At 36.6% G+C, this 18,330-nt stretch overlaps 1 protein-coding gene across 18 annotated transcripts in view; it reads left to right on the top strand.

The window, feature by feature from the left end:
• MBNL1 (muscleblind like splicing regulator 1) overlaps window positions 1-17,903 on the top strand; it is a 249,606-nt gene extending 231,703 nt beyond the window's left edge. For 13 of the 18 annotated variants that reach the window (XM_089509034.1, XM_089509028.1, XM_089509035.1 and 10 more), the window contains 4 exons: window positions 3,692-3,727; window positions 4,506-4,600; window positions 11,269-11,343; window positions 14,296-17,903. In XM_089509034.1, the coding sequence (XP_089365160.1) occupies window positions 3,692-3,727; window positions 4,506-4,600; window positions 11,269-11,325 (188 nt within the window). In that variant the 3' untranslated portion in view covers window positions 11,326-11,343; window positions 14,296-17,903. The remainder of the gene's footprint in view (window positions 1-3,691; window positions 3,728-4,505; window positions 4,601-11,268; window positions 11,344-14,295) is intronic. The other 5 variants (XM_089509031.1, XM_089509024.1, XM_089509033.1 and 2 more) reach the window with 2 other exon arrangements.
• Window positions 17,904-18,330: the final 427 nt, after the last annotated feature.

Here is an 18,330-nt window from a genome sequence, read left to right as displayed (position 1 = left end):
TTGCCTAATCCTTCATTTCACACCTCTCAAGCTGATTGTATGGTTCTTTTTTGTTTGTTTTAAATGCTGTAAGACCCCTTTGCTCAAGTGAGTATATCAAATAGTTCTTGTGTTCCCCACTGCTTACTTATTGTGAAGCAGCGACACAATAACCATGCAGTTGTTTAGAGCCAAATTATTGACATCCTTCCATTCCATCACAAATCTCAAGCACTTTGAAGCTTTGCCATTGATTTTCTCACTTGCAGGTTTCATTGTGTCTCTCTGGAGAGATAACAGAATATCTCTTGATGGGGACAGCTTTAAAATGTGAATATAGAATGTATTGTAAGGGCAATCTCAAATGCCACGTATATTTTATCTTGGGTGTGTTGTGTATTTTCAATTCATTTCCCACATACAGCTAATCCCAAGACAATGCTATTGTGGAGTTTTCTTGTAAATAATGTGTTCAGAAGATGTTTCTTAGGTAAGGAATACTCAGAGCTGGTTTTGCCAGTTCTTTCCTCTGAAGCCTACAGATCCTGTTTTTTGCTAGAGGTCTCCCATCCAAGTATTAATCAGAGCTGACCCTGCTTAGCTTCTAAGATCAGATGGCATCTGGTGCCTTTAGAATATCTAGATGAATACCATTTTTATCAGAAAACTATTTGTTACAGAATACCATTTACCTGAATTGTTTAATTTTTTTATTACCTTGTATTGTTAGATGCCTGAATTTTGATTCAAATATATAGATACATACTTGATCCCAAGAGTTTGCAAATGTATCAAAGGCAGTTAGGGTTCAAGTTTTTGTTTATTTATTTATTTCAAGAGTAAGTTTGTCAAAATAATGGGTATTACCTTTTCTAAAGATAATTGATTCTCTATAGACTAGGGACTAGGATATGTGCTTCTCTAGATCATTGCTTCTCAAGCTATCCTGTGTGGCACACTGGAGTTTTTTTTCCTCCAGTATGCCAGGGACTAATACCATATGTATGCCATATTATCACATTCACATAGTTCTGTGGGAAATTGCCACAGATCGTTGTTGATGCTTGCAGGCTATAACAGACCACAGACTACTGCTTCAAGTATCATTACTCTACATCTTGTTTGATTTCAAATACCACCATCCCTCAAATTTGCTTGTGGTGCCTAAGGTTGATTAGCATTGCAGTGAAATGTCTGGAGAACCACTGAGTAGATCCCTTCTACTCCACTTAAAATCAATGGCAAAGTAACAAGTGTAATTATGAATATAATCAGCATGAAAGTTCTGTTCATTCAGCAATATACGGAATAGTATTATTTCATAGCCTAATGGGGACATAATTCCTCACATGCTAAAATTTTGCTAGGAAACTCCTACTGTCTTCCCCTGTTCCCTGCGGAGTCTAAATCAAACTATGACTTTAGTTGAAATGCAAGACAAAGTTTGAAAGATTAAATTCATTACTTTAACCCTTTTGTTAGTAGATTAAGCCTATTGAAGCTAGGGTGGAAATCATGATAACAACTTTCTTTGTTAAATTAATGATCAACAAAGGGGTCATACACAGGTGTCTTTTCCATTCTTGCAAGTTATTGCACTGTAGGTTTTCATTGCTGCCTCACATTCATTTGCTGCAAAGCTTATGTATAAATGTGTGTTGGTTTCAGATATCAAGGACCATGATAAGTGAAAATTAAAATAATATTATTTTATTAGAAAAATAAACATTTAGAAAAAAATCAGAAACAACTTAATGTTTTCTTTTTTTTTAGCTTGCACCGCTATTTAAAATATAGAGGTCATGGAACAAACAGTAATTTTAACAAGTTATCAACATGTTTGAAAGGTTGAAATATCTTACTTGTGATACTGTTTAATGTATTTTTAGACTGTTTAAATTATTTTATTTGAAATCTTGTGAAATATAGGGCAGGATATAGATTTTCTAATAGAAAGTATTGCATAGTATTCTATAAAGTATAGTTTACATATAGTATAAATATTACTATTAATATTATATGGAAGTGGTTATAATAATAATGCTGCTGCTGCTGATGATGATGATGATAGTGATTATAGCAATAGTAATAATTTGTGTGTACACATGGCTGACTCTGCCTGTTGCGGGAAGGACTCAGTCCTCAACCCCTGCCCAGTTGCCCATTCCTGACTTAGGCGTGGTACAAACCACCAGAAAGAGGCGGAGCAAAAAAGGAACACTGAGAAGTGGTTTCTTTTTTGCGGCGCACTTCCGTGTCCTAAAGGGCCAGCGATGCTGTGGTGACATCACAACTGCGCCACCCCGTTTGGAGGTGGTGCAGCTGTGATGTCACCAGTACGTGCTGTGTCTGGTGGGTGTGCTGCAGCTGTGGCACCCTCGTCACGTGCAAGGGCTGCCGGGTGTGTGGGTGCTCCACCCACCAGGCACCCTCGCACGTGTCGAGGGCACCTCAAAGGCCCATCTGTTCTGGGCCTTAGACTGCCCTGCAAGGTCCTCAAAACCATATGAAGCAGATTTTCAGGACTAGGAAATGAGGAAGACGTAATGTGAGAGGTAGAAAGGAAACCTTTTCCCTCTTTTGTTAGCAGTTGCAAATCATCAAAATACTGGAATTTATCAGTTGTCGCAGCTGTGGCTGTCATTGTGCACAAAAATATGCTTTTGTGTGCATGTATGCACACTCCTGAAAGAACCAATATTTCATTGGTTGCAGTAATGGCAACTGAAATAAAATAATTATCTATTAATTATCTTCATGTAATTACTATTCCCAACTCATTCTTTTGAGAACAAAATCAGTGGGGAATTATATCTCTTAACACTTATATCGTCAATGGGGGTGCAGCTAGGTCATTAGGGACAATGAGACTTCAGTGCCCCTCCTCCAAAGCCCGCCTTGCTGCTCTCACTATGGCAGGAGGCAGGGGGCTTCCTCCTTCCTCCTCCACCACCTCTTCCTGCTCCCTCCTCCTTCCTCGCTCCACCTTTTCCTCCTCAATTCTTCTCTGCCTTTCTCCCCGTCACCTCCTCTTCTACATCCTCCTCCTCCTCTGCCTTTTCCCACCACTGCCTACTCCTCCCTCCACCTCTTCCTCCTCTACCACTGCCCAACGCGGGCTTGTCATCAGCAGATGCTGGGATACGCGGATGGTGAGTCCTCAGATACCGAGGGCCTACTATAGTTTGTAGTATGCCTAATATTTTACAAGGGCAAACCATGACAATAACCCAGTATTGTTATTTAAAAGCAGGGGTCAAACGTCAGTAGATTGAAAAATCTCATAATATTTTATAGATTTTTTATTTAAATGATCATATTTAAACCAGTTTTAAGCAAAGTGGTTTTGAAATTAGACTGTCAGGATAAAAAAGGGAAAGGATAAAGTAAATCTGTTATTTAGAACAAGGCAAAACTTCTCTCATGCTATTGGAGCTACACTTTCGTTACTGCCTAACTCATTTTAATCAAAACACCAGCACACAATTCAGTCTGCTTCTACCCCTACCCTGCTCATGTCAGACTAGTTCTAATTGACCACCACCTTGCTGTTTGATTTGACTGTGCTGATGATTACATGCCAGTGTTTCCCATAATAACCAATTTTTTCTTCTTTGTTCAAATGAGATTTTCCTAATTACACATGTGATGGGTTGTTTTAATTCTTTTCCCTTTGCAAATCCACCTTCCTGTTGCAATGCATGATGGGCAGGCTCAATATTGTGCATGACACCCGCTACAAGTGTTGGTAGGTGCCAGCTTTGTTTCTTGATTATCTTAAAACTTGTTTAGCAGCTCATGGACTCTCAAAATCCACTGCTGGGTTTTTAACATATCGCTGTTGTGCAAATCCATTCTCCCTCACCCTACACTAACACTTGTCAATTAAATGCGTTTGCTTTATTTAATTGACACAGACCACCTAGAAGACACATACTTTTAATGTTATCAAATTGCTTTATGACACATCCCCAGCTTCCCTCCCCTTTATCAGCTGTTGTGGATTTTGACTGGACTCTGAGTTCCAGTGTTGTAGAAATACTGTTTTTCATTTTAAAAACCAAAGTAAAAGAAGACGGTGCTATATTTCATGCAAGTAATACAGAATTAGAATTTTATACCAGCTGGTTATAATGATATAAATAGTCATTTTTTAAAAAATGGGAGGGATAAGGGTGTGGTTATTATAAGATGTATAAGGACTTAATGTAAAGCTGCTTTAATTTTTTTAAATATAAACTGAAATAATGAAGTTTGATTGTACTGATTCCCATAATTTGATGGTAACAAGCATTTTTCCCTTCCCTTTTCTCCCCCTCCTCTTTCATCTCCTTTCCTTCCTACTCTCTGGAATGTTTTCTGCTTTGCGCTACGATTGCATGTCACTTTGCTGGTGGTGATATCTTGTCCCACTGCTTATCTGCTGATATAAATACCATCCTCAATGATTCTACCACCTGTTGACATGGTTTCCCATACTGCTACACTCCTCTGTATGTTTGCTTATATGATTTTCCTTCCGAAAGTTCCCATGGTGCACGGCGCTACGCCCGCCACTGTGTCTGCAGCAACAACATCTGCCACAAGCGTCCCCTTCGCTGCAACAGCCACAGCCAACCAGGTTTGCTAATTTACAGCTTTGTTTCTTAAACTTAACTCAGAATCAGTGCTTTGAAGGAGCATGGGGATTTTTGTTTTGTTTTGTTTTTGTTTGTTTCTTTGTACCTCTTGTTGGCCTACACATTCTCTGAAGTTCTGCAGCATAACTTAATTAGCCTTTTTCTATGCTCAAAAAGGTGCTGTTCCTCCATTTTCAGTGCTAAAATATTTTACATTTTCCTTTCCTGAGTGATACAAAACACTTAGCATATTTCTTTGTTCCCCACTGACACCATCATTTTTTTTGAAAAAAGATGTCATACAGGAGAATCATACAAGAGTATATTTCTTTCTTTGTATCCCTACCCTATAAAATTCCATTGGCATTGATTAAGAATTGTTCAAGGAAGGGTTTAATAAAGGGAGTTGGCCAATTTCCACCAACCTCAGGTCTGGTGGGGATATTTTCTTTCAATAAAATATTCCAAGTGTACTTCCACTTTTTAAGAAATTGAGAAGAACTTTGTTTTAGAGTAATGGAGGCTTCTGAAAGCACAATTCTCCTTTCTTCTTTTCTTTTCTTTTTGCAAAAACTTTGGGGAACAATGAGGGGAGAGGTCCAGAGAGCTCTCTTAATCTAAGGCCTGATGAATTTAGGACTGAAACAAGCAAAACTAGAGCCAAGGTATTTCATTCAGTATGATGGCACTTAATGGATGCCGATAATAATGTCTGTTTTCTGTGGGGTCTCTTATTCTGGAGTGAATGACCCTGGAGGCTTCAGAGATTTGAAGAGGCAAGCAGAGTGCAACAAAGGTTTCAGTTTTAAACAGGATAGACAGAGTCCCCCTTCTCCCACAGGTTAAGAACAGGGAAGAGGAAGTTCCAGTTAAATTTCCTGCAGAGGTGTGAACCACTTTATCTCTGAAGTGCTAAACAGCTGGATGAAGAGTTCAGCTAGTCTTCTGACTATTCTCATACACTTGTGACAATTTCTCCCAAATGTACAATCACCACAATGCAAAAAGACAGCACTCAGGGCTTGTATACAGCCCATGGACACCATAATTCCCATGCCTGAATATATGGATATAATATTTGAAATGTTCAAAATGAAATCAAAATCACTATTGAAGCTTTCAGGTGTGGGAACATGAATTCTAAACTTTTATTTCAATTTTCACATCAGTCAAAAAAATTATTTGATATTCATTGCAAACCAACTACATTTAGCCTTAGACAATTATAACTACCTTATGAGAAAAATTAACCAACATCTGAAATCTAGTAACAAACAACCAAGTAATGAAATTGGTGTACATCAAAATTCAAGCATAGTGATACAATCTGTCCTCATATTACTGCATAATTTACCTGATAACATGGAATTCATTCTCACCATATAGTCAGAAATTCAAATATTTAGATCAGATAATTTAATTGGACTATTAAAACCAATATATCCTACAACATGCTGTTCCTAGGCTACTAATCATAGGTTGTCAGGTTTGTTTTATTAAATCACACTTTTTTTCTACACAGGAAGGCCAGAAAATGAAGCAGTTTGTGAGCCAGAATACATGATATAAGACATATAAATCAAAACATATTTATTCAAATAGATATCACCCTTCAGTAAAGCTTACTTGTTTGGCTAGGATTACATATCACTCAGGCTGTTCAGGCCAGTGGCTGTTAGGCCTGTATAATGAAAATGACTGAAGAGTTTACCTCAAATATTTGTACACTATACTTACAACCAGTCAGTCAGTTATACTGGTATTATTTTAGCATTGTGAATGATGTTCAAGGCTGAGAGACTATATCTTGCAGCACATTAATTCATGGCAAGAGTTGTTTTTTTTTTAAATCATACTGAGGACATCCAGATACACAATTCATAATAATGCCCAGCTTTCCATTATCTGGTGCAGTCCAGGTGTGTTGGACAACAATTACCACAATCTCTAGCCAGAATGGCCAATGTTTGGCTTCCCATGAAGAATGGGGGGAGGCATCATTTTGTGTCCTTGGCCTCAGACAGTAAATATGAGAGGCCCTGGTACAGGCGCATTACCCTCTTTGAGCTGTTTCCCAGAACTGGTAAACTTGTAAGTCACTTTTCAGCATTTCACTAACATTAGAGGTTGTCTTGTGGTTTATCTGCAGTATTTGTTCTTGATAAGAAACTGAATTAACATGCAAAGGAAACTATGTATTATTTACACATTACTTTTCTTACTGCATTAACCTCTAAATAAACATACATAGCTTTCACTGTGAAAGGAAGATGGTAATTTTTATCTTGAATACCAGATGATCTAGTGTTATTAAAGAAGGTATTCCCTGTCTCCATAAAAATTGGACAGTGATTGGAAAACCAGGACTATGCTAGATGATAATTCTGTCCAAAAGAGAGATCAGAGTCATGGATCAGTTCATAAATGTGGTTTAGACCCTTAATATCAGTACTGTACTTTGAATTTAACCTACTCTATAAAGTGAGAGATGCCAAGCTGCACATTACCTTGGGATCATACAGCTCTTGGCAGGTAGGATCAGTGAGAAGGGTGTTACTTTATCCCTCTTACACCTACAGAGTTTCTCTTCTGATGTCTAGTCCATAGCAGCTTTCCCTCCAATTATGGCTCATTTGCATTTCTTAGAGCCAAACTGGAAACTAGCAAGGGAGAATTCACAGGCAAGGAAAGAGTCAAATCGTACGTAAATCATATGTTTTCCTTTTCTTGTCTAAGTTATCAGGGCTAAATTGTTGCTTTCACACTGCTATGTCTAAAAAATTGGTAGATGGGATATTATATGCTAAAATTACAAATTCACGTATACAGACCACTATACAGAAATAGTTCTGCATGTGCGGTCTGGGCCTGGAAGTTACAAAATCATTTTTGCTTGATGTAGCCATTCCTGCCAAACATGTTCACATTTGTTATAATTCCATATAAATGCCAGTGTAAGAAGAACAAGGTTTTATTTGTACATCCTCTCTGTCTGCTATGAGCAACAAGGCTACTGTGCATGGAATGCATGATTACTGCCACCTTTACAGTAACCCCAAATGTTTGAGCTTTGCATCTACTACACAAGCAGACCCCAGTTTGAGGAGGGAATCTAATTTGGTTCATAACAATTACAAAGTTGCTTGATTCAACTTCAGGTCAAAATCCAAATGTCAATTGGAAAATTCAGATAATCATACTCCCCATTAGTAATCTCCGGAAATCAAAAATAATTTTTCTTCCAGTGTTTGTCACAAATGGATGAAGTATTGGACCCTAGTGAATAACAGCAGCCTTTACAATATAGAGGCTCCCCCAGGGGGAAAATCCCTTAAGTGATTTTGTGGACAAAAATGGCATGAAGCACAGAACTGGCGCTAGCTAAGAATCCTGCAAATTTTCAGAAGAATCTGCTGAGAGATTTTGTAAAGGACAGTTTAACAGCTTAGTCATTACTCACACATAATATAAATGTCTGCAACTGTCAACCACCTTGCCCCTTAACCCCTTAAGTCACACCTTCAACATTTAAGTCACTTTTATTGAATACAAGTTTGTTTCAAAAAAGCAAGCAATTAATATTGGTCCAATGCAATAGTGTATTAGCTTGTATCTACCCTTGCTATTTTTTAAACTGTGAGATACACCACTATTAAGTCCTCCCTTTAGAATAAAGTCCAGGTCAACTCCTCACACCCTAAAATTTGCCTGATCAACAGATAAGCATCTTCTTTTTATCTCTCCTCTCAGCTGCTCTTCTCAGCATTCTTAGGACTGTGGTTGGCTTTGCATGCATGGTAGCCTTTCCTTCCTGCTGTCCAGTCCAGACAGTCTTCACATTTGGAAGGGGATGATTCACTTCCTCCTGTCCCTTCCAAGGCTTTTCCTGCAATTTGCATAAAACTAAAATGTGTTATAGAGGGATTTCTAAGAAACTTGAGGAATTTCAGAAGAAGCTGTAAAGAGTGGGATCTAAGGTAAACACAAAACAATTCGCTTTCTGCTCAACTGACATCAAAGTCAAAAAAATACAATAGGGCAGGGTAAGTGGATGACAGATATGGAGTTTACAGTAGCAGATGTAGAAAGATGTGAATGTCCCAACTTTTTTCAAGCAAGCACCGAATGCTACAAACTCTCAAGTCCCACAGGCCTCACAATCATTTTTCATGTTCCTGCTGCTGGGAAAGAACACTAGCAAAACACTGAAACCATTATATATAGTTCAGTATATCTTTCTTAAAACACTAGGATTATAGAGAGTGCTGATAAAATTATCTAATGTGATTAAAAGCTACCACTGTCATAAAATCAGAAGATCCCTTTCTCTCTTCCTGCTTACGAGTTCATGTCATGAACTTGGAGAGACACTTCCATTTTTGCAATCTCTCTCTGTCTCTCTCTGAAGGCAAGTTACTAACAAAGTTTAAAATTGCACTTAGTCTGCTTTGGAAGGCTTTTGCTTCAATTCAAATATCTCCTGAATCTCTGAATCAAGTTCATTTGGATTTAGAATTCTGCCAAATCTGAGGAATATATTCATTCCAAATATTCATTCAATGATGATACATAAATAAAGATGACAGTTCTTTGGATTCCAGGAATTTAAAGCCAAATTTCGTAGGATACAGTGCAGGGTTTGTTTGTTTTTTCTTCATGTCCTTGAGGAACTCCATTATAAAGCGGGGAAAGCCACTGGTAAATCTTGTCGTGCCCAACAATTTTTTTCTTTATATTTTTAAAACAAAATCCATGCATTTCCCTACTCAGATTCTGGGATTTCTCTTTTTGTTGTTCAATCTGATCATTTCATGCATATCTCTCTGGGTCTTCATAATGTATTTTGGTCAAGTTTTTCAGCCAAGCCTCATTATATACATATATGACTAATATATGTATATAGTACATAAGCAATGCTGACATGATGTAATGCCATCAAAAATGTGCATGCATGCAGAAGCCCTTAAGATTTGGCCCCTTCATCTTCACTGGCTGGTGCTGAAGGTCCTTGGTCTGTTTCGACAGCACTACTCTTGAAGCTTCTACACAGCTGGGTGCAACATCTTCTCCTGCTGCAGTAGAAAATCAATGGTATGCGAAGCTTCATTACACTTGGGGCACATTTTTGTGCAAAAAAAAAGATGTAATCGAAATGTGTAGAGGACACCTGAAGAACAAGTATCTGAACTGGGGGAGGCCTTGATGTTGGCTCAGTAAAGAGATCTATCTCAGTTCTGTGTTTACCACCTTTTGGTCCTACCGATCTATGTACTCATTCAGAGCCAACAGGAGCAAGAAGCTGGTGGGAGGAGTCAAAATACAGGAGTAATTGGTCATATTGTACAGTATGGCTTTTTCTTGCATTAGTGTTTCATCTGTATCATGTTTGAGCCAGTCTGGCATTTAATTTTTAAGTACAAGTATTTTAGAAATGCTGTCCTGTTTTTAGAAAAGCCTGTGAAAGCTCCAGGCATCTGTGGTCTGCATATTCCTATAGTCATTGGGTATAAAATAAAAAATAAATATGGAAGAATTCTGCATTTGTCTTCTAAAGACACTGGAAACACTAGAAACAAGATTTTTAATTTTAAAAAATTGAAACTACAACATAGTGACCACTGTAACATCCATAAATACAACAAAATCTATAGTATATCACGTATAGCAATAGCCAAATAATAGCACCAGACAATAACATCTGCAGGTAGTGCATTGTAAATCTACATACACCCTCTTCCATTCAAGCTTTTAATAAGAATGTACATCAGCTTGAGAGCTGACCAGATGGATATGCTTTGTTCAGTATAATTTACTTGAACAAATAATGGATCACATCTGGCAGGGTGTATTACAAAATGTGGGACCTATCTCTTTTCTCAGTGGATGGGTTGGAATGTTATCCGAAATAATCTCAGCATAGGATTCCTCCCGAGAGGACCTTGAGAAAATATTCAGCTTTATAGATACAAAAAATCCTGTTTTAAAGATGAAAGGAAGCTTACAATGCATGGATTGCCACATACCTGACATTTTCCCAAATTGGCTTTGAACTAATGTTTAGAGTGTTAAAGTCTTCTGAGGCTAAGAAGGTGCGACTTGTCTGAAGTCATTCAGTCAGTTTCCATGGCTGAGGAGGGGTTCAACCCTGTTCTCCTCATGTCCTAGTCCTGAACCCAAACCACTAGACCACACTGCCCCTCGCTGAAGTATTTTTCATTGAATATCTGCTCAGTTGAACAAGTGAACAGAATCTTAATAGCTGTTTTCATTTATAGTTGACTTTTTAAAAATTCTGATAGCATCTCAAAATTAAGCTTGCAAATCCACAGGCCCAAGGTCCATTATTTTTTCTTTCTTCTGAAACTGGATATCTGAAATACCTTAAACCACATAAATCTGTGTAGGCCAACAAAAAGGGCTTTTGAAATGACTGCACTGCATGAACTATTAACTTTTAACAGTTAATTTATACTTCTTTCTAAACAATCAATAATGGTTGAAATAATACTTTAACGGAATGTTTTCAGTTAAATCGCTACCTCTGTTTTTGTTAACATGTGGTTACAATATAGAAGTCCGCCATCCTTCATTCATTATACTTTGTTATTTCTTAATAAAATATTCTTATGGAACAAATTATCAATAATTTATATTTCTTTTTTTTAAATAGATACCCATAATATCTGCCGAACATCTGACTAGCCACAAATATGTCACACAGATGTAGACATTTAATCATCAAACAGTAAGTTCCTTCACTATTTTTCTCACTCTTTCATATTGCTTTCCAAGGTTTGTATTCTATCCCTTGTAATATGAACCCAGTTAATGGGTCAGTTCAGGTGTAAGGCCAATATTAAACCACAGTGTTCTGTGCTGAAACTCTCCAGTCTGGCATATGCATTCCAACCCTATGCTAGCTCATACAAAAATAACTCCAACCAGGTTTAATGATAAATTAGATCAACTGCAATTAGCCACATTTTTCAATGTGCTAGCAAAAAAACCCAACCCTTGTGCTTCTAGGGGGGGAAATTACATGAAAAATGGGTCAGGTGTATATGTGTGCAATCAACACATTTTTGTCTTAAAAACACTGTTTTTAGTAACATATTTTTGTGGAAAAAATATTTTGTGCAGAAACACTAATTTTGCACAAACAGTATATTCTCAAAACAGTGTGTTTTGTGTGAAAAGGGTGTTTGTTGCACAATGTCCATGATTTTCAAGTGAAAAACCACATTTTTTGTATAACAGTCGTATTATTTTCACACAATAACCTCATTTGTATTTATTGCAAAAATCACAACTATCTTACACACAGAGATATACAAAATAAACACATGTATTTCATTTGAGTAAACCCATGGAATAGTGGGCAAAAACTGCACAGAAATATTCATTCTCTCCTACTGGGGAAAAACCTATAGGAGCCATTGATGCTTGTATGTAAGGATGAGATTGTCAAAAGTTTACATCACTGAAGAACAGAGGAGCACCCTGAGAATTTCCCCCTGTAACTTGAGAGAAAAGAAAATATTACATCACATATCTTTGTCAGGATCTCCATACACTCAAATTTATGTCCCTTAGATGTCGTTCCCTACCATTTCAACCACTCCACTTCCTCTCTCATAATACCTAGAGATTGAGGTGGAGAAATAGAATGTAATTTAGCCCTACCCTTAATCTAGTATTGCACCCAGAAAAGGACTGCAGCCATCTCATTCTCAAAGGCCTTCAGGATCAAGGGAAGCTTGCAAAGTGATAGCAGAGAAGCCAGATGGCAGAAAAATAAGCCATGCTGGAATTGGAACTGGTCTTGTAGATTGACCCAGCAGAGGCAGGGGAGACACACAGAAGTCCCCATCAGTAACAGTAATTGAAGGAATGGAGTTCCCATCTTTCAAACAGTTTCATTTATATACAGTTTCATACTGAACTAACAGCGTCTAAGCAATTTACAACTGTAAGCTAATTGCCCCCACAATCTGGGTACTCATTTTAGTGACCTCGGAAGGATGCAAGCCTGAGTCAAACTTGAGCCCTTTTGCTGGTATTGAACTTGCAACCTTACGGTTTTTGAGTGAGTGGCTGCAGTACAGGCATTTAACCACTGCGCCACCAGGCTCATGTCAATGGCCTTGACAGGGTTGGGTGAGCTAACAAATTACCATAGAGGTATCAACCACAACAAAATGCTGAAAAGTGTGAAAACCCAGCAGAATACTGAAAACGTATAGTCAAGAGAACAAAATCATAATTCTGTCATTCAGTTGGGGACATGCCGAAAACATGATTTTCTTAAGAAATTTTCCACCCATGTTTAATTTGATGCATGTACCCACTCCATAGAATCATAGAATCGTACTTGGAAGAGACCACAAGGGCCATCCAGTCCAACCCGCTGCCATGCAGAAACTCTCAATCAAAGCATCCCTGACAGATAGCCATCCAGCCTCTGTTTAAAGACCTCCAAGGAGAGAGACTCCACCACTCTCTGAGGGAATGTGTGTTCCACTGTCAAACATCTCTTTCTGTCAGGAAGTTCCTCCTAATGTTGAGGTGGAATCTCTTTTCCTGCAGTTTGCATCCATTGTTCCAGATCCTGTACTTCACCATATGGAACCATAGTCATTTAGAACATGCCCTCCTGTGTTATAGGTGCAGGCCTAGATAGTCTAATCACACTTGGCATTCTTATAATTGGACAAAATAGCTGCATTTTGGAGGGAAAGTGCACCTGTCAGAACTTTGATGAACAAAGTACAATAACATCCAAAATCCACAAAACAATGACGCCTTTATAGGGCCAACCAAAATGCACAATATACATGTTGTAAGCTTTCATTGCTCAACAAAAATGTTTGGAAAATACTGTCATACTGTTCAACCCTATTGAATAAGGATTTTGCTGCCTTGTTTATTAACTGATATTTAATTAGATACACTGCTTTTGTTGCTACCATGTACATATCTAGTCAGAAGGAGGTCCCTTTGAACTCAGCAGGTTTTACTCCCAGGAAACTGGCTATAATATCACAGCCTATTGGTGCTATACTGTTCTGTCTTGTTTATTATCCAAGTGCTGGTCATGACCTATAAAACCCTATATGAAAACTGCCTGACCTCTGAGGTCTTTTCTTTGCCCTAGCCTCCTCCCAGGTACATTTGGTGAGATCACAGGAGAGGGCCTTCTCTGTGGCTCCCAGACTGTGAAACTTAATCGCATCAGAGGTTGGTTGGCCATCTCTCTGGTCTTCTTCTGCCAAAAGGCAAAGACCTCCTTTTTTAGATAGACATTTGGACCTCCCTCCCACATTTCATTGGTTGATTTTAAAATCCTTTAACCTTGTTTTGAGTGTTGATTTTAATAAATAATCTAGCTATATTAATTTTAAAAAAAATATTATGGTTAATTTTAGCTATACTCTGTTTTAATTTGTGTTGTGAACCACTTTGAATACCACATTTGGAATAGGGTGGGATGTACTATGCAGGCAGATAGTCTTTGTACTTCATTAGATAAACTGAATTTGATTGCTTTCAGATCTCGACTCTGTAATTAGTCGTTTTGAATTCAACAGATTGTACTCCTAGGAAACTGAATATAGGATCAGAACCTAAGATTGTTACATTGTTGTAATTGAACAGAAGAAGGGTTATAAATTAAAATCTCTCTTTTCCTTTTTCACAGATCATATAAAAGAAAAGAGGACAGTGTGGTTGAATGAAGAAACAGGACAGGTCATTAGCCATAATGTATATACTGTCAAATAACAGCACCTGAATTTCCTCAGCAGTAAAACATCCACATATTGCATGTTAACAAGATAAAACGACAACTTGGAAATCCACTGCACACTGATGCCTATATACTTTGTACATTGAATAGATATTTGTGCTGGGGTGATCATATTGTCTAAAGACTACAACATTGTCTATCTTTTCTAGCACACAGGTATGCAGTGCATACACAGCTGAGGTATGCATTGTTAGACTCTTTTCCTACATAATCATGTATGTCATCTTGAAAAGACAGACTGTGATGTAGCCATAAATCTATTATGTATTGGTACGTCTGTAGACCAAGATATAATTTTTTAAGCAAGTTTCTTTCAAGGTTTACAAATAACAAAAGGTGCACCTTGTATTTAAAATTGCCATTATAGAAGAGACCGTGCATGCACAGTATAATTTTTCCCTTTTTTGTTTTGTTTTAAGAGTAATATTTTTAAATGTAATAGATTGTAAGAAGTGGAAAAAGAGGTATCTGACAGAGATGAATGTGCCAAGTAAAAACCACAACTGTGTATATTTTTAAAGCACATCAATGGCTTTAAGTACCATGTTGTTTAAAGATTCTCATGAAGTGCCATAGACTGTAATTAACGTAGAGTATTATTTCTTCAGTGTTACATTAAGAGCCACATTAATTTTAATTTTAATTTTTATTTTTTTTGCTTATTTTGCTAGTTGCTATCAGTCAAAGGGCACCCTTCAGTTTTAAACCAAAGCTGTCTCAGAAATGGCCACCTTAGTTAACAGTAGACAGCACAAGAATTTCAAAACAAAATAGAAAGTTCCCTAGAGATACAAGTTATTCGTACACATACTGGATATATAAACTTAAATAAATTATTATAATACCTTGTATTTGTAATAGTTATGCAAACTATAATGTATAACACAATATATAATTGTTCTTTTTTTTAAAAAAAAGGGAAAAGCCATTTCTGAGACACTGTTAATGTTTAAAGAATTTTCTTTTGCTTCAGTTTTTTTTAACCTCTGTCCAAAGTCCAAGAGACTCTAAATGTAGAAGATGGGTTTGGCTTTTATGCTCAAATGCATCAGTTCAAAGTCATGCACTTCTAGAAAATAGTGACTCTAATCATGGAAGAAGCACTGACATCAGATGCACAATAAAAACCAAAACAATGACATAAATGGAAATGTTAATTAGAAATAGGCATTGGGTGGGATAACTATTGAGGTGAGTTTTATATGTGATTTCTTCTGTTCTAACTGCTTATAGCCTTAGAAAGCCTTTACAAAAATGAAACAAAAAATAGATGTGCGTTCAAGTTTTTAAGAATGGATTCATCCAAAGGAAATCATTTTTGTGGTTTGGATGTTGCAGCTAGTAAAGGATATATTTTGCTGGATTCAGCAAAGTTAAAGATTGCTGAGGTGGGGGCCAGGTCACTGGTAGTATAGTGTGGAATGGAAGAGGTGAGAGTTCAGTTCTAGAACTTTCCATACTTCCAAGTTTACTTGCAAGTTTTTATGCTTGAGAGATGCTTTCTAATTGAAAAAAAAGAATGATGTGTTGATTTTACTGATTGTACTGTACATCTATTAAAGCCTTAGATTATTACATTACGGGTTAAAACCCATACCAATGTAATTTCAATCGTGTTAAGAAAGTATAGGTGACTTCACATGTTATTGTAGTTTACTTACATTAGAGAATACTACATATTTTTATCGTTAAAATAGTAGTTTTATTTCTTACATTTATTAGATCATGTTCATTTTCTATTACCAGACGAATGCCATTTCAGTTTATAGGATTTTGTTTTATTAGATTTTACTGATGACTTTTTCAAAATATGAAAAAAATTAAAAAGTTTTTTTCTTCATAGCATATGCAGTTTTGAATTTACATGTAGTGTCATGAATATTCGTATTATTGTTAACTAAATGATTTATATTTTACTGATTTAATATTACAATGTAAGAATATCAGTCATTGTTAGTTCTTGTCTAGTTTCATTAAAAGAACAAAGATCTTTTATATGGATATCTTATATAATCATTGCTAAGTAAGAAGTTAAGTTGTTGCTATTGCAACGATCCTGGCAGACAACTGAGTAATATTTTGATGATTTATTTTGTTTGTAATTAATTATAAAAGAAAAATCTAGTTCCTAGATATTAGAATAAAAATTTATTTTCTACTGTATCCATTTCAAATGTTAAAATATTGTTTGAATATTTTTTGAAATCCCTGAATATCAGGCCTTGTTATAAATAAGCTGCATAATCAATAGATCAAGGGACTTTTTTTTTTGTGTTGATAATCCAAATACTCAAAAGTTTACGTAAAACAAGAATTATAATATGTGTGAGTGCGTGTGCAAACTCTTGAGGGTTGATTATGCTGCAGTTTAGCATGTGGGAAAGTATAGAGAGAAGTTTGACCTTTTGCACTTCTGTATATAGTCAAAAAAGAGAGAAACCTGTATAATAGTAAGATCTTATTTTGAATAAAAATGTCTATAAATACAAGGAGTTTTGTTAAGGCTAATAAAAATGACAGGCTGAACAAAATTGCTTGCAAAAAAGTGGCACAGAGTTAGCACTCCATACCCCTTGGAAAAAAGTTGCTTTGCTTTATGTGAACAGCTTCTAGTTTGCCAGGATTCTTCCAGCTGGAAAGATTGGTCATCCTTCCCAGTTTTCATGACTAACAAAAGCTGCACTGGTCAAAATCTGCCTGAAGTTCATTACTTATTTAAAAAAAATTAAAGAAAAAATATTTTTTTAAGAAACAAAATTTCAAATGAACAGGTACTTCAAACCATTAAAGGGAAATCATGAGTCAAATATGTTGTACATTACTCAAAACAACTACTGCATGTTTAAAGTATCAAAGAGAGAGAGAGAGAAAGAGAGAAAATCTATATATATAAATAAAAGATATATATTCTATTCAATCCAGTTTCTGACAAATTTCAGTAGTTTTATTATTCACACACTAACACATATATACACACACAAACACACAACCAAACAGAAACCAATATCGACTTTCACACGCACACAAACAGATAAAAAAATAGTCAACAGGCAAACCAAAACCAAACATCATAGCTGTAGTTGTTATGTAATTCTTTTTATTGCTGTAATAACCCTGTTCTTTTAGCAGGTGAAAAAAATATACCTTATCAAATTTACCATTGTTAACCTAAAGCACTTGAGAAACCACGAGTAAGATATGATGCCAAAGTGAAGGGGAGGGGAAAAAATAAAGATCATTGGACTTACTCTTAAAAAAATATGACACAGATTAATTAGTAATGTTGCACTTCCTTGCAACCCTGCAGTTTTCATCTGCTGAAAGGACAGATGTGCTTGGTTTTTACTATTATGTAATCACAGACTTAAATTTGCTTGGTAGTTGCTCCAAATTATGTACTCTGTCCTGGCTGCAATTTGTTTTTATGCTTATTTTATTATTACTGCTATAGTTGACCTAGCTGTATGGAAAAAAAATAAAGTTAAATTGCCCTAATAAAACTTCTTTCTTACTTATCTTCTTTTCATTTTTCAAGTTTGATGTGGGGAGCAATTTGTTTCTCCATCAGAATTTTTTAAATGGGGTCAGGAAAGAAATGTATGAACCAGAGCTAAGATCCAGTGGCTTTATGTGAGGAATATCTAGAGGTCTGGATGATGTTTATAATCACCTAAAATGTTTTCCATGCAGCAAGTAAAATTGTACCTGAAATCCAGAAATTGTACAGTGAAATATGTACCATATATATTTGACTATAAGTCGATCTCATGTATAAGGTGAAGGCAAGTTTTGGAGCCAAAGGCGCATTACAGACCGCCCTAAAGTGGGCGGCATGCCGCTGCCATCATTAGCTGTGCCGAGAAGCCCCAGCGGCCAGACTGCAAGGCTTCCCGGCGCAGCTAAAAAGAAGCGCTTCTTCTTGGCACC

The sequence above is a fragment of the Sceloporus occidentalis genome, unplaced genomic scaffold (assembly GCF_023333645.1).
Source record: "Sceloporus occidentalis isolate IW3139 unplaced genomic scaffold, rSceOcc1.0.p SCAF_2, whole genome shotgun sequence".
Classification (NCBI taxonomy): Eukaryota; Metazoa; Chordata; class Lepidosauria; order Squamata; family Phrynosomatidae; genus Sceloporus; species Sceloporus occidentalis.
The sequence above is the reverse complement of the archived record's forward strand: the minus strand, read 5'-3'. Positions and strand labels throughout refer to the sequence as shown.